This window comes from Solenopsis invicta, chromosome 1, assembly GCF_016802725.1.
Source record: "Solenopsis invicta isolate M01_SB chromosome 1, UNIL_Sinv_3.0, whole genome shotgun sequence".
Classification (NCBI taxonomy): domain Eukaryota; kingdom Metazoa; phylum Arthropoda; class Insecta; order Hymenoptera; family Formicidae; genus Solenopsis; species Solenopsis invicta.
The window spans coordinates 10,777,377-10,794,132 of NC_052664.1; the positions used below are offsets into that span (position 1 = coordinate 10,777,377).

At 38.0% G+C, this 16,756-nt stretch overlaps 1 protein-coding gene across 7 annotated transcripts in view; it reads left to right on the top strand.

Annotated features, from left to right (window-relative positions):
• Nucleotides 1–16,756, top strand: part of LOC105200450 (protein scalloped) — a 213,456-nt gene that overhangs the window by 82,895 nt on the left and 113,805 nt on the right. For 5 of the 7 annotated variants that reach the window (XM_026138739.2, XM_026138742.2, XM_026138738.2 and 2 more), the window contains exon 2: nucleotides 10,015–10,095. The exons of 1 other annotated variant lie outside the window; for it this stretch is intronic. In XM_026138739.2, the coding sequence (XP_025994524.1) occupies nucleotides 10,059–10,095 (37 nt within the window). In that variant the 5' untranslated portion in view covers nucleotides 10,015–10,058. Of the gene's footprint in view, nucleotides 1–9,092; nucleotides 10,096–16,756 lie in introns of those variants that run through there. One more of the 7 variants, XM_039453185.1, reaches the window with a different exon arrangement.

Below are 16,756 nucleotides of genomic sequence, written 5' to 3' on the forward strand. Positions count from 1 at the left end.
TCTCTCTCTCTCTCTCCCTTCCACTGCACCTCCTCTCACTTGCTCTTCGGCCCAATGCTATCGCTATCTATCTTGTTCTATCTCTATATATGCCCGAATCGGGAAGATAGAGAAGCAGAGAGGGAGAGAGAGAGAGCTAGACAGATGGAGCGGACAGAGAATACTCTCGACTCCATACGGCCGAGAACGTTGGCCGTGCATCGTCCGCGAGCCGGTAGAATCTCGGATCCTGCAGCCAAATTCACTGGTGGCGATGCACACTCGGCACTCCATCCCCGTGTATGGCAACCGCGTAAAGCCTCGCGCTCCCTCGCGAACGCTTCCACCACCGGCTGGTTCTTACTCGTGGCTGCATGCTCGATCGCTTCGGCGATGACCGTAAGCGTCTCGATGCCCGGCGTCGCGACGATTCCACGCATATCGCTCGCGATACAACGGATTTGCGATTCATTCTTTCGTTACATGAAGGAATACAGAGATCATCTTTTGATATCTTGATATCTTTGCACCTTCAATTTTAATTGATAAATATAGTGAAAGTAATGGAGGAGAAAAGTGAGCGTAAAGTAAAAAGTAGCAAGCTGAAATTGGATGTGCTTTCTCGTTTCGAAGAGAAGTACGGGCGCAAACGATTGTAACATCCAGCAGCGAAGTAGTCATACGTAACCATCTGACCTGAGCAGATTTAACATCCCTGGACGCATTTCAATCGGGGCCGCGCGGCTTTCGCGAATTAGTACGCGGCAAATAGACCATCAACGCAGAGCAACTCATGCGATTACGCGCCACCGCCGTCCACCTCCCCCAGATATACACACACGGCTAAATTACGTTATTATCTGCGTCAAGGCCTGCTGTCGAGATGCGAGCAAGATGTGTGGGGCTGTGTATTGCGAGCGTCCTGTTCATGTATGTATGCCCATTGCGTTATGCGCCAGCGAGCAAAGCGAAAATTTTGCCGCGCTGATCTGCCCGCGGGCATTCCCCCGCCATTCACATGCAGCGATCGAGGGTGAGGTTCGTCAAAGCGGCCCGCCTCGTATCGCTCGGAGCGTTTTAATGGGACAGCCGACCAGTCATTTGTTCGAAACACCATTTGACCGAATTACTATTTCATCTGAAAAATTCTATAAACTCGTATTCGATAAAACTAACTCTCTTAACTTTCTTGTTGTCTTTTAATGCTCATCCGGGCAAATTCGTTCTTCAAATAAAGTACATGAGTTGAACAAGACCATCTGTGTTTGCTTTTGAATTATTTGCAAGAAATTGAAATATTCCACCAACGATTCTTTGATAAATTCCAAGTGCCAACTCTTTATTTAGCAAATATTTTTGTCACTTTTTTAAAATAACAGTAAAATGAAATATTTCGCGAGTTAAAACTTCGAGAATCGACAATGCAATTTGTTTTGCCCAATTTTTTAGCAGTTTTCTCTGAACAAAAGTTTCATTTGCATCTCGCGTATCAAAAGTTCAACACTTCAAATGGTTTAAATTGAAAAATTCTGACAAAATAATGGTAGACATTTTTATATAAAACATTTCAAACGTGCTTATTCGATGTTTTCAATAAGAATATCTCAAATGTATCCAGTGTCCTAATTTGACGGAAATTTAATTGTCTTTGCAGTTTTATATATATAACGAAATTTAATTTGGCAAATGTAGATATTGTGCATTTTATAAATTATGCAAATTTTATTATGATAATTAAATTTTTCTTTTAAAATAATATCCGTCACACATCGATAATTACAAAGTTGCAGCTTCTAACTTCCTCTACTAGAATCGATGTCACATACTTTACAATACATAAAGATGTAACGTCTTTATTCAATCTTACAACTGCCAAGGACGTACTGCCATTGACAAAATTATTAGGCACCCTTGCTTTTTCAAAATTTTTTATAACTAAATTGCGTAAGCTAAAAAATAAGTTATAAAAAACAATGGTGGACCAAGCAAACATTAGTTTATGTGGTTATTTAAGAAATAAATGACAACGTTTATAAAGATAGCGTTATGTATTTCTTTACAAATTGAAAAAATTGTTAAATAAATAGGGTGCCTATAATAATTTTGTCAATGGCTGTATATATAGGTATAATCGACTATGTATGTATTGTAGAAAAACAGTTTATCTGTTTCGTAAAGAGGTATTTCTATTTTTAATTATTAGTATCTGGATATCTCTCATTTTAATTAAAGCAGAATCGCCTTCGAATCCCCCTGATTTTCATACGGATCGTGCGTATACCTTCCGATACTTTTTCCGAGTGTTTTTCAGATGCGCCGCAGAGATTCAAAATTCTCGCACGATCGTGCACCTCTAGCTCCAATTGATTCGCTTTCTCTTTCGTTTTCATTCCGCATGGGTTCTCGCTTCCACGCACTTCACGGCTATAATATCCGTTATGGAGAGGAACGAGAAAGGGAGGGAATTTTGGCGGGCGGGGGCGGGAGGGGAGGGGAGCGCGACCGAGAGTGAGACGCTAACGAGTGCGCCCCGCCATTTTGAAAGCGCGGGAGCACGGCATAATTACTGCCTTTGTTTCGAACAATTTATATTAAAATGGAAAGCAATCTGCATTTGCAAATTAAATGCGCGCCGCGCGCTTCCCGTCCGCGTTCGCCGAGCTCGAGCCTGGCCGTGAGGGAGAGGGTGAGGGAGAGAGACAGAGAGAGAAAGAGGGGTGGATTATCGTGATGAAGAGGAGGTGGACGGGGTGGTTACCGCGGGCGGCTCGTGTAAAATCAAGCGGAGGCTTCTGCTGTGTTAATTGCACGCTGGTTATCCATTGCTCTCCGCCATTCCACGTTGTTTCGCGATACCACTGGCCACCTGAAACCTGCCCTGCCGCGGTACCAAGCCGCCGTGCCGCCGCTGCTGCTGCCGTTACGTCAAACGATTAACGGTTCATTCGCGGAGAACGGAATGGCGATCGATGATTTTCAAGAGAGACGAGTGCAAAAGATCCTCACGTCGATCGCTGGTTAATAATCGTTTCACCAATTGCTTTCGAGAACCTCCATTTTCCAAAGGAAGTCATATGTTAGGTCTTTTTTCTTATGCTTTTTTTTTTTTTAACGAAATTAATAAAGAAAAATGAATTACAATTTGATACTAAACATATAAGAAATGATAGTTTGAAATTAGCCATATTAGAAGTGCGTGAAAACCCAACAACAGTCGTCCATACAAATAAAATGGAGCGCAGTAGAATAAAAATTCGGGAAAGGTTTTCTTCTCTTTGGAATATTCTTTCTTTTTCCACAATGAAGTGGAAACCGCTTTATTCGCTATGTAAATTTACTGAAAGCCTCCTCATAAATTTCGTCTCATCCGTATCATTCTTCAGGCCGTTTCGGCCTGATACGCGCTGTTTTAATATTTGCGAGAAACGTCGAAGGCTAAAGAGACACGCGGAGAGAGGAAGCGCGGATGCGCGGAGGCTGCAGCTCGATCACTTGCCGATGCCGACTAATTAGCGGTCTGATCGAGAAAGGCTAATGGAGGTCGTGTTCAAGTCACGGAACGTTTCTTGACTCCTGCCTCGGTAGTTCACGTGGAGGTATACCCGAGGTAGTGAATGTAGTGTGTAATGAATGCCTGCATCGCGATCCGTTATACAAGTCGAATACAAGTGTGTAAACGTGTAGCTCACTAATGGCGAACGCGAGATTTCCGCCGCTAGTGGTTGTTCACTCTCTGCAATTTCAGTTTAAATCGACGCGTAAACTTAATAATAAGCAGTAATGTTCGCCATATAAATAATTGAAAAATCGTGAAAAAAAATCGTTAAGCACTTCTCAGAATGTTTTATCTTGTTTATCAGCTTGCATCTTTCTATCTTCATTTTCTTTACAATGTATGTATTATGGAAATGATTACATTACGAGAGAAAGAAATGATCACCATAATTTAACGAACTTTTATAGTCATTTTCAGTGCCAAATGTAAATTCATAATTATTTTAGCCATGTAAATTATAGCTACTTCAATAATGCATTAGGATCATCGATTGTGCAATTATGCATTTATACAACTAATATATCGTATGATTATCTTACATTCTTAAACAGAATTTGCATATAGTAAATTGTACTATAAAATACTGTGATAGCATAATTAAGAGAACAAGAAATCATACTCGTTGATAGTAAATCTTATTAATAATAATATTCAACCTTTTAATTACATCTATCATGTTTATGTGATTCTAATATATAATAACTAGAAACAAATTACAGAACTAGAAAGTGTGCTGTCAAAATACATCTCTTATTTACTTTGATTTTCTCAATTTTTAGGGCTTGTAAGAGGAATTGTTTTATTAAAGCATCGGTGAAAAATCTCATAATGCTGTTTCTTTTATTTTGTTTTGTATTTTTCTTACGAGAAATAGAACGTCGTCACAGTCATCTGATGGCAGTGTTGTATACTGCTGTATAGTAGAAGTTTCGTAGATCCAACGAGAAAGTTTGAACGAGATCCTTATAACTATTATACCTAAATGTTTTGGTTACATACCAAAATTATTTAGTCATAATAACCAGAAACTCTGTTTACTTTCAAAATTTGCTTAACCAAACGTATCTTGTGTTAGTTCAACCATTATTGTTTTTCTCGTGTATAGCTATAAGCGTTCATAAATGCACAGTTGCGTATTATATTACATAAATATTATAAAAATAAAAAATTTTATATTTTATACTTTGATTTTAGCATGCCTAAATTTGTAAAGGTTATTCAAATAATATAATCTATTTTCATTTTTATATATAAATCTGTATTTAAAAAATCATAATGGTGCTATAATTTATTTTTATTATGTAGTATAATTACTATATCCTGATTATTTTTGATTTATCCTGATAACGAACATTGAATCTGATCGAATGTTGATATTTGGTGCAAGAGAAAAAAATGAACAGCTCACAAACACGAACGTGAATGTCCAAATATTCACCTTTTATAAAAAAAAGAACTGTTTATAAACACTGTTCGGTATTCATTCATACGTAATTGCACACAGGAAATAACAATGGTGTAAAACTAGTAATTTAAAATATAATAAAATTTATCGGTTTTATAGACAATTTAATTTAATTCTCTTTACTATAGTTTCTATTTTTTTTTTTTTTAGGAAAAAGATATGTTGTTATTTATAAATGTAATCAAAAATACATATGTTGCATGTATTTTGTGCAAATGATTACTTTTACAATTATTCTTTTTAGTTTTCACAATACGTTTTTACAATAAATATGTAATTTAAAATGTAGTTAAATGTGCTCTTAATCCAGTCATACATACCGTTTAAAAATGATTTGTTTTATGATTTTTTTTACTCATTTTTTTAGTTATATTACTGCCAAGTAAACAACTGCGTTAAGAAAATTATATTCATTATAATTGCAGTTGCATTTATTACAAAAAAATATTTATTTTATTTATCATTCACACTTTGATATTTTACTACATTAATATTTGTAATTGCCCTAATGTTATAGTAATTTTTTTTTATATTTGACAAAACTGTACATACATACAGTTTTATTATCACTAATATTATAACAGTAACTGTAAAAATGGAGTTATTAACCATAATTATTTTATCATGCAATTATAGTTACGAACACCAAACGCTTCTCTCATTGTTTTTAATAATAAATTGTTTATTCTCCTGAAACATATGTATATATCAGAATGCTAATCTGGATGACCCGCGACATTTTGAAATTATGCAGTGGATGTCTATTTTTGGAAACACGTCGATGAGTTTAATACGAAGCGATTCTTCGTGTATGATACGACATATCGGAATTCTTAAGCAGTCTAATTTATACATCGACTTCCGCCAGGATTAAATATTACATCTTATAGAGTTACGGCAAGTAGCCAAAAAAAGATCTAAATTATCGAGTAGAGCATGCGAAATGTCATCGCTTGGATGCCTTCCGGTGTGTTTTAAGGCGCGAGATCCATATCAGCGTGATATTACGACGTAGTAATATCTTATTAACCTTATTGGCCTCTTTCGCTCAGATCTACACGGCTAATAAATACACACGCGCAAACAGCCGTAAACAGCTCCAAAACGCTTCACGCGATAGTTTACACGAACACTCGGGGTCTCTCTCTCCCCACGGCTCTTTGTTGACCCAATACATTCCCGGGATTATACGGTTTAAGGAAGCTCGCGTGCATGCGTGCACGTATGCACGAATATGCAGGTGCACTTAGCTTCCTGATGCCGCGGGCGTCGTGCCCGATGTCGGATGATGCCTCGGGCGCGCTTCACCCTCGAGATTCCTTTCCGCATAGAGAGGAGGAACGTTCCTTGGGACCTCGCATTCTTTCGCGGGGACCCCGCTTTATGCGCGGCGAACTCGTCTCGTTGCGTGGATTTTTCAGCAGTAGTTAAAAAAAAAATGCACGTGTATGTAAACGGGATGCGGCACATGCCACAAAGTGCTCCACTTTCGAAGCAAGAGCGGATTAAAAAAAAGAGGAATTATTATAGTTTCGGCTACGCTCTTTCGGGCTTTACTCGCGATAAGAAGAAATGGTTTTAGATTGGAATTAAAAAAAAAAAAAAAAATCGAAAATGCTATGCAAAACGCACATATTTTATCTTCATCGCGATGTTACCATCGATGAGTGATCGTCGTGTCACGAGACATTGAAAATGAACGGTGTAATGACAATGAAAATGCTGACATTATGAAGCAAATCGAAAGCAAGCGTAGATTTGAAATACATAATGCGAGAATTAATAATATTTTTTTCCGGGATACGATGTCGGTTAGTAATGTTTCGTAATCGAATCGATCGTTGTTGTCGGACCGCTGACGAATCAGCGTGGTCCTTTGTCGTGGAAATATTCGCGCGTAATTGCTGACAGGCGAGATTTAGAACGGTGCGTAAAGGACAACGTAAAAAGGAGACTCGAATTACACCGTAAATAGGCATGAAACAAATAAACTTTTCGGCGCTCTTGCGGTGAGACACCCGCGTTACTTTTTTCTTCCTCTCTCTCTCACATATTTCCATCCGTTTCGGCTGGTTTTCGCCATTGTTGGTTCTTCCGCGCGCGCAGTAGCTTTCCCGTCGCAAATAAACTACTTTGACGTCGTTGCGGTGTCCAGAGAGATATACATTAACAATGAATTCACATTGATGTGTCTGGGAAACGCTCGCGACCATTCAACACATTTTCCGTTAGTTTACCGTCATAATTGCTAAGTTGCACAGAATCGGGAATTAATGCTCGGTAATAATTATGTGAAACAATTTCTCTGTTATTTCTCTTTGTTGATTAATTGGCAAAACTTGGCATTCATTTCCTTATGCAGTTTATTGATAAACGATTGTTTCGGTATAAATTTACGTCGATATTCTAGATATCTGTAAATACAAAAAAAGCAATACGTTGAAATAAACGAGAATTGACACATCCATGGAATGCCTCTGATTTAAAGGAATATTTCCGATGCCATGTACACACAGAGATGGGTGTTTCAGAAAAAAATCAACTATTCGTTATGCCGTTCGAATGGGCGGAACTGAAATTGCAACAATTTCACGTGTTCGTGTACTATTTCTATGCTGAATATTTTTCGAAAAATTCGTCAAAGCGATGAATTATTCCGCGCCGTTTATTTTTTGGACTGCTGCAAAAAGAAAAATAGGAATCTACAAAGGCCAATGGAGCGTGAATTTGAATTATTCTGAGTTGAAAATAAAATGCGATCTTTTAGAGAAAGATTTCCGATGATTTTAAGATTTTCTATGTATTAACATGAATTTTTTATGAATATATGTATTAATAGTTTTCTTTGATTTATATCAATTTTTCATGCATTAAATTTCACAGTAAGTTATTATTATATGAATTTTTCCACGCCGGTTACAATTGAGATATGAAGAAAAATATGAAATAATATAAATCGGAATTTCACAAACTTGGTAATATGACCTAGCATTATGGAATATGAAAAAGCGGAGAGGCAGATGGAAATAATTTAATTATTTAATTTTCATTTATATGTATTACTCTACTCCTCCTACTTTTTAATTTTTTAAATTTAATATATAATTTTATAAATCTATTTCTCAACTACATAATAAAGTACGAAGGTGACAAGAATGTGGAGGAAAAGAAAGCTCATTTTCTCTATTGAAGATGGTTTCGATATCAAATCATTAATCAAGAAATTTAATAATTATAATTTATTTTGAAATTTACGATTCCTGTATCATCGCTGAAAAATTTTTCATGACCTACCAAACATCAGTTCGCGACTGGGAGCATTCCGTTTAATCATGTTGCAATTAATCACAATCACTTATAGCGCAACTTGTCCCTTGAAACAGCCAAACAGAATATTTTATATTAAATTAGCCAATTAGCGACGTGAGCAATCGAGTATCCGTCGCGACTCATACTTTAGGAATCCCTGATATAGATACTTATGGTATTTATGAATTTTAGTGATACATGGATTGCGTGTGACTTTATTTATCTTCATTGAATTTATATATCTTTATTATTATATGCATCAATGAAGATAGTGCAGGCAAAAATTTGGAAGATTCATTAATTTATTTTTACAGTTTTTTAATGAAATTATAGATCCCGTCCTGATTTATGGGACATAAATGGGACTGAAAATCGACTTAAATCTAACGTTTTTTTACAACTCTTCGATTTCCATATCATTGCTGTATAAACCACATTAAAAAGTGTTCGATATGATTCGATTTTTATAAACTCTTGAAATATTTTTTGACCTCTCGATGTGAATTTATTCTAAATTTACGTACACGTGGGATAATTAATTTTATGAATTTTATTCGCATATTGCTACAGCAATAAAATACTCGATTTGCCATCGCTATTTTATTCACTGTTCTTTTCATCTGCATTTAAATTCAATGTTTATTAAATTAAAACAATGATTCATATTTATGCATTCTGTACATTCAGCTTGTCTTCTAACTTTTATACAATATATATATTATATATATATATGTATATAATTTTTTTTTAAATAAAACAATTTGCGATGCATCATTTCTTCTAACGTAAAATAAAATCTCATTTTAATGTGTGTGTGTGTGTGTGTGTGTGTGCGCGCACCAGAAACGAACGATCGATTTTGTTAATTAAACCAAATTAAACGAAATTACATTCATCGCCCTACGTGTCGTTTCAAGGTAATTTTAGGGGATGTTTACACACATTTGTGGTAATGTACGCATGCGTGCAGAGGCCGACCTGTCTCATTGCTCTTCACGCTTTCCGAAGACGCTAGTAAGCGTAACCGCGAGCGGGTGAGTCGCGACTGTTGCTCACCTCGCAACTTATAACGCGCCGATTTCACCGCAGAAACGTTGCACGTGTGAAAGTTAGGACGTCCGGTCTTTTCGAAAGAAAAACTCGCACGCGGATATAATTATCGCGCTTTGCTTCGGCGGATTTTCGATCGTAAATTGTGTCTGTTCGGAGAACAGAAGAAAACTCCGTTAGACTTCTTTCCGTTCAACGTACTCTTTTATTTAACATTACCAATTGTAAGCCAAATACAAAACTTTTGCGCAGCGCAAAAACAATTATTCGCTCAAATTAAATCAATCACAATTTTTCTTCAACAAGACCGTAATATAGGTTCAAATATTAATGTGATGGAACTTTTTACTGTTTACTCATAATTGAAAATCTAGACTAAATCTATTATCTGTTATCTAGGTAACGACTTAAACTAGAAACTGTGAAATGTGAAAGATTACGTTATTTATAGAAAATTATAGAAAATTATAGGTAAATAATTTTCTATAAATAATTAATATAGCTCATAGAAGTCACTTGTATTTTTAAAAATGTGCACTGAATATTTCCCTCTTTTATTTTAGATATAATACTGTACTTTAGTGAACTTTCGACACAATTGCATAACACGATGTTTACGTCAGTTTATATGTGACGATCACTGTCTGCATTATAGGTGTACCCACGTCGCCGTCATCCTGACCTGCCCGAGAAATCCTCATGAAAGACTGGGAACTCAGTACTCAGAATAGCATCGGTATCGTAGACATTTCTTTTTTTATTTTTTCTCTTTAGACGGCCCGCACTTTACACGGGCCTCCTTTTGTTGAAAATAAGTTGTTACCTTCCTACTCTCTCTTTCTTGTCTTTTACATCTGATTTCTCACTTAGACACGAAATATGGGCAACATGATGGTGATGGTGGTGGTGGTGGTGGCGGGTAGTGTAATGAACGCAACTGGGACTATCTGAGTAGTGGTAATGTAATTATAGCGGTGAAGGGAGGAACAACAAATCGCCACGGCAACTGTAGACAATAACAATTCAGAATTACTGCCGGCATATTTCGCAAATAGAAAATCCGTTTCGCGTTAATGTTACATTTTACATTTTACGTTAATGTTTTACAATTGTAGATAGATATTTCTCTATTTTTCTTCAAAATTCTTTCTGAACACGGCTCTCTAAATCGGAATCGGGGTATCATTCATTGCAGTGCTATAACTGATGAGTCAACTGTGTCAATGAGTATTCCTTCATTGTCTCTCAGGTTCCGATTAAGAGAGAGAAAACTCACTGATCGGAATTAATGTAGTATCATTGATAGACGGTGCATATTTCACAGATTGATATAGTTATAAGTATAGCATTGAAATGAAGCAAAATTTTGCCGATTTAGAGAGAAAATAAAACTAGCATACAAGCGATTCATTATATCGTGTAATATGATTTTATTATATATTTTTTTTATTTTTTTAACTCATACGAAAGAACGAAACATATTTAATGAAAAAAAATCCAAGAGAATAAACGTTCAAAATTTCTTTAGGAAAAATTTTTTTAGAGAAGCTTAAATTATATATTTGAACATAATTCTCTCTCTCACATTTTAGTATTTTTAGTAATGCTATTGTTGTTATTACATATTCCAGCAGTCAATGAAGCAAATCCTTTTTATTTCTGAGAATTGTGACCTCTGCATTTGAAACTTTGTTGTATAACAGTCCGAAATTTATAAAGAAACATGTACGCAGATCAAGAATTATCAAGTTTTTTTTTAATATTCTACATTGACACGTAATGTGCGAACAAATTTAATTTTTAATCGATTGATCGTTTATGTTTACTGTTATTCAGCTAAGTATTATTTTTATATATATTAAACAGAAGGTGACCTGATGAGTCGAAACGTTTGTAATTATATTCAAGATTGTTGATAATATTAGCCTTAAAAACCTCGCTTGTAACTTTTGTATTATTTTTCTCTCATATTTCTCTCTATAAATTATAACAGCAGATAAAACGACTTTTATTACATCATGATTCGTAAGACGTAAGAAATCGTAAAATGTCTTCAAGCCAAATATAAACCGATACTTGATCTCAGTTACATAAGAATCATCCAAATTAACACATTCGCGAAATTCGCCGGTCGTCTTAACCGCGCGCGATTCTCCCGACGTAATTGTGTTCCCATCCCTCTCTTCTTTTTTTTTTTCACTTCGTCGTCGAATTGATCGCGATGGACCAAGCGTCATCGAGCCAGCAACGACCGTCCTTTCGTAGAATCCACGAGTTCTTTTCTGTGCCTTTAGCTAACCAGTCGCGTCGCGTTGCCTCGCCTCGCCTCGCCTCGCCCGCCAGCGTCGTCGCCGGCTCTGCGTCGAGAGTGGCCGCAACCGCGAATTACTTCGCAATTTCCCGAAATTGCGCAATCCGTGCGGGCTAATGGCCGCCGGGCCGCCACCGCCGCTGGTAGCGGCGAGAGGCCGGGAGCAGGTGGGGGCGGGAGGGCGGCCAGCCGACGAGGAGACCATTAATTAAGCAAAATCATAAACTCGGCTCGACCGAGCGCGTGTGTGCACTCGTGAGCGCAGTTGCATTGAAAAATGTAAACGCGTGGCCCGTTACTTTCACGAACGGGGTATCTCGCGGCGCGGCGCGGCGCGGCGCGGCGTAACGCTATCGCCGTTGCCGTTGCCGTTGCCACCGCCGCTCTTTACTAATCATCCGGTAACTCTCCATTGCGGTTTACGTCACAGTGAGGACCGATTGGCCCGATACTGTCGGCCGCGACACGCTCCAAGAGGCAATTGGGGGTTGAATGATTCGAGCTAAATCGTCGAGCGTGCCGTCGGTGCTCACTTCACCGCGCCGCGATTATTGTGGAACTGTGCTGTGTGTTAAATCGGGTGAGCGACCGCAATCGGGAAAAATCGCGCGTTACGCATGCCGCGCTTAATTCCCGTACAGCAGGTTGCGTTCAATTAAAATTGCAGATTTATTTGATACAGAGTGCGATAGATTTCCTCACGTTTCCTTTCCTACGTACGATCCGATTCGTCGCGTTTCTTTTCTTTAGTAAAAATGCAATTGCATGTTCTTCTTTTATACTTTTCAGGTCGAGCACTTGCCCGAATTTATCTCCATGCGATCGAAAGAAAACTCCGTTAAAATAAAATTCCCTCGATTCTGAGGCTCTTAGTCTGTATCCGTAAATTTTTTTACACCCAACTAGAATATTATTAACCTGATATTTTATTTATGGAGAGAAATTAGCCGAAGAAACCGTGAGAAGTTTTTAACCTTACATTTACATGTCTGTGATCATCTATTTATATCTTATACAGGATTAAAATAGAAAATATACGGACTGCTGAATGTAATTTGAATCTTATTTATAAAATATACGTACGCTCGCGGCGCGCACGCAACCTGTTTGTATTTTTGTATTTGCATTTTTTCCTGTTTTCTGTTTTATTAAGTAAGCGACGGTAAACCGTCTATGCCCGATCGTATCTATGCCGCAACGTAATAACAAAACAAGCAATTTTTCGCGATTACAGCAAGTTTCGTAGAAATTACGAAATATTACTTAAACGGTTAAGAAACTAATTACTCGGAGCAACTTTGGAGCTACGTGTGAGATCTTGGAAGAGAAAAACGCGTATCAGATAATTAGAAGTGGCGGGCAAATGTCACCGTGCAATCGCGCGATAAATCTGCTCGAACTCTGACGCAACTAAACAAGATTTTAATGGCGCTAATAGCCATCGGATTTGTCGGCGGGACTCGCGCGCACTCGTTCGCTTCGGCAACGACACGATAAGCCTTGTTGTGAAACACACGGGGAACAGGTAAATTGATCCGTCGAACGGTATCGACATACGCCATTATGTCGCCGTGTGCGTTTATAACGCGTGTTACAATTGAATACATTGTAGAAGCAGAAGACTACGGCGATCTGAAGGAACGGCTTGTAAAGCGTTTCTACATTTTATTTTTCAAATAAAAAGAAAACAAATCAATGATAATTTTTCTGTTGTTCTGGAAAGCATACTATTAATCTGACGCTCGATGAACTTGTGTAATGAACGAACTTTTCACTTGTATCGTGAACTCTCGAAATATCGATTCTCAACTTGCAGACTGTGTCTAGGAAAAATGTCATTCATCGCGCTTGATGAGCGTAATGCTGTCAATCGAATCTCTCCAGTTATTGTATAATAGATTCTCGAAATATGGACTCTTGAAGAAGATAAAGTTAGTAACCGATATAGTCTTTTTCCGTTGTTTTATAAGTTGCATTATAAAGATTTCGAAATAGACTCTTAACTCGCGGATTACGAGAAACCTTCATTCCTTCCTGAAAAGGATGAATTTCTCAGAACTTGGATCAATCCTGACTTGTAAAAAATTACAAATATTTTAAATAGATGGAGATATTTGTAGTTTGTCAGTGTTCGGAATTGGGAAAAAAAGAGCGGGTAAGTCTAAACGTTTCTTCACGCGATCTTCCAACTTAACTGAAGGATTAAATACTACACCCATATGGAGTAGAAGAGAGCGCAGTTATAATAGCTAGGTCTCTCTCTCTCTCTCTCTCTCTCTCTCTCTCTCTCTCTCTCGCTGTGAGGCTTGTGTCGCGCAAAAACGTGGGATCCGTTATTTAAACGAGGCACGGTAAAACCGATTTTCCACGGTATAGTTTTAACTTGGTGAGCGACGGCAGCGGCGGCGGCGGCGGCAGCGGCATCGGCGATTGTGCAAAATCCCAGCTCGTGCACGATGTATATGTATCGGGAATACGTATATTACTCGGCGTGTAATATGTGCAGGGGAACCGGGCCTCGAGGTGTATCGAGGTCGACCGGTTCTCCAGCAGCCGTCAGTCGTTAAGGGACATTGCGACACACGTGCGCGCGTGGTTGTTGTCCCTCTCGTCTTTCTCCCTCGTTTCCCTCTCTTTCTCTCGTTGCTGCGAGAACGTCAACTTTAGAAATTGCAAATAAATCGTTATTTAGACGTAAATGTTACATCAGACGGCCATGGCTTGTTGTCTCGATTTTTATTTTGATCCTTAAAGATATTCTTCGTTATTTCGACTGTGTTTATGCTGCAAGCGTAGTCATCTTCGATATCCTCGTTACGTTACGTCGATAAACTTGATACATTCGATAACATTGATAAACTCGAATTCTTGGTACATCGATACCGTAGGTATCCGTAGGTAGGTGGCTGACGTCGCTGGTTTTTGAAATTGTTCTTCTATCTACAATAAATCGCATGTGACTCTGTTGCCGTCTACTTCGCGTCGATAACGATGTCAGTATTATTTTTCAAGTCCCGGAAATATTGAATCTTCGCGGAAAACGCTGCGATGGATACGGCTGATGTCGTAGTTTATTGCGCATCGCCACGTGGCAAAACGTGGTCTTCGTGATCTTCGTCGTAGATCTTTCAGTGGTGCGCGAATGAAGATGAAACCGGAGTAAATGAGCGCGGGCGGATATTTTTCTTGGCGGCGGTTCCCAATTTTACGTCCAGCCTGATGAAGCTTCTGAAACCTTTACTTCTCTTCCGTCTGCTCGAAACGAGCCTCGAGACCGGCAGCGTTATTTGTACGGCGTTAAACCGTATTTACCTTCGGTACTTTTCGTCGTAAAACCTAAAAGCCTACCTATTTGCGTAAAGCCGTTTTAGATTTACGGATGAGAGAGAGAGAGAGAGAGAAAGAGGAAAAAAGCGAAGGAACGCAATCACGAGTTTGTGTTGTCGATACTTTTCTCGGTGCGCTTCTACGACTAACTAAGATTCTGATCGTAAAACTGAGGAAAGTACTCGCAATGATCGGCCGATACTCGCGACCGATTTATTACATCGCTACGCGATGCAATGGATTATCGGCCGTATGAAAAAATACGGCGGCGTGGAAGGCGTAGCCGAGATATAATAAATTACTGAGAGACGATGATCTATGCCTTTGTAACGATTATGCGAGACAATTAAGCGCCTTCCATTGGAAGATAAAAAGAGTGCTGCTGATTCCAAGAGAAAATAAAAATTTAATTGAAAAGCCTTGAACGCGCCTAGAAGAATCGCGATAGGTGTAACGGAGGAATTATATCTCTTTCCCCGCTCCTCCCGTTAAATCATTTGTATAAATTCGTAATTATGCCATTTATAAGAGCTCTTCTTCATTTGGAATTTAAAGAGGGACGTCCACGATATATTTAATTAGCATATACGATTGTAGCTATTAGCATGTATCTCTTAACGAATTCCAAGCGGATTATTCTTACGAAAGTTTTTGTAGCGCTAGCACACACTGATTAAAAGTTGAAACATTTTAAAGTATAAAAACTTTATCTAATATTTTTGAGCTGGCTGTTTACTTTAATAGCATTTTTATTTGAATTTATTTTTAAAAATGTACGAAGACGATTTAAATATCGGAAAAGGTGTTTGTGTGTATGTCGTGAAATTTTGGCTGAGGGAAATTAGCTTTGTACTTTATATGTTGAGATTTTAATTTAGAATATAAGTTTAAATGTTAGTTTTTTATCTTGATTCGGGTTTGATTCTCTCTCATTGCAGTTCTGCTCCTTCACATTGTATCACGAGGAATTTTAAATATATTAATTGTTCCATTATGATAGAAACAAATATTCTTCAAAACATGAGGTCTAAAATTATTTGATAATACATTATAATTTCCAAATGACGATTGACGTGAGCAAAAGAGCCGCGACAGGTGTAATTTACATTATTTATAATCGATTGTTGTGAATGAAAGACGAAAGGCAAAGAAATAAATCGTGATATCTCTTTCCGTTTGGAGTCCACTGCAACAAGAAAGAAGCGCTTCTATCGTAATAAAAGTTAATGCGTTATCCGACGTACTTGATTCGTGTACATCTTTGATTATCTCTGTTGTCAGGACAAAGAACTTGTAGATAAAAAGGACGTTTTTCGTCAAGGAATTCCGACATTTTACGAATAGTTTTAGGTACTACGTGTAAAGTTACTACGTGTAATTATGGTCGACGGGCGTTCCGATACAACAAATACGTAGGTTGGAAATGCATATGACTATTTAACGGTTTCCCCAGCATAAACTAGGTACATTGATATCACAGTCGGCTGAACGTTGTGAGGTAATTAACTCCGGAGTGCCCCCGGGGATGCCGCGGAGCCACTCACGTCGTTAACAGCCGCAAATAATTAATTGTTAATTAAATAATTATCAGTTACCGGCGAATCGATTATTAACAATCGACGAACCATACATGTAGCGATGTTCCGGGCAGATGCTTAGAAAACACGTGAATCGATCAACGATAATGTACACTGCTGTCGACCGAGGGCTCGCCGATCTGTAAGCGCATTACCGTCGGCGGAATATGCGCACGATGCAA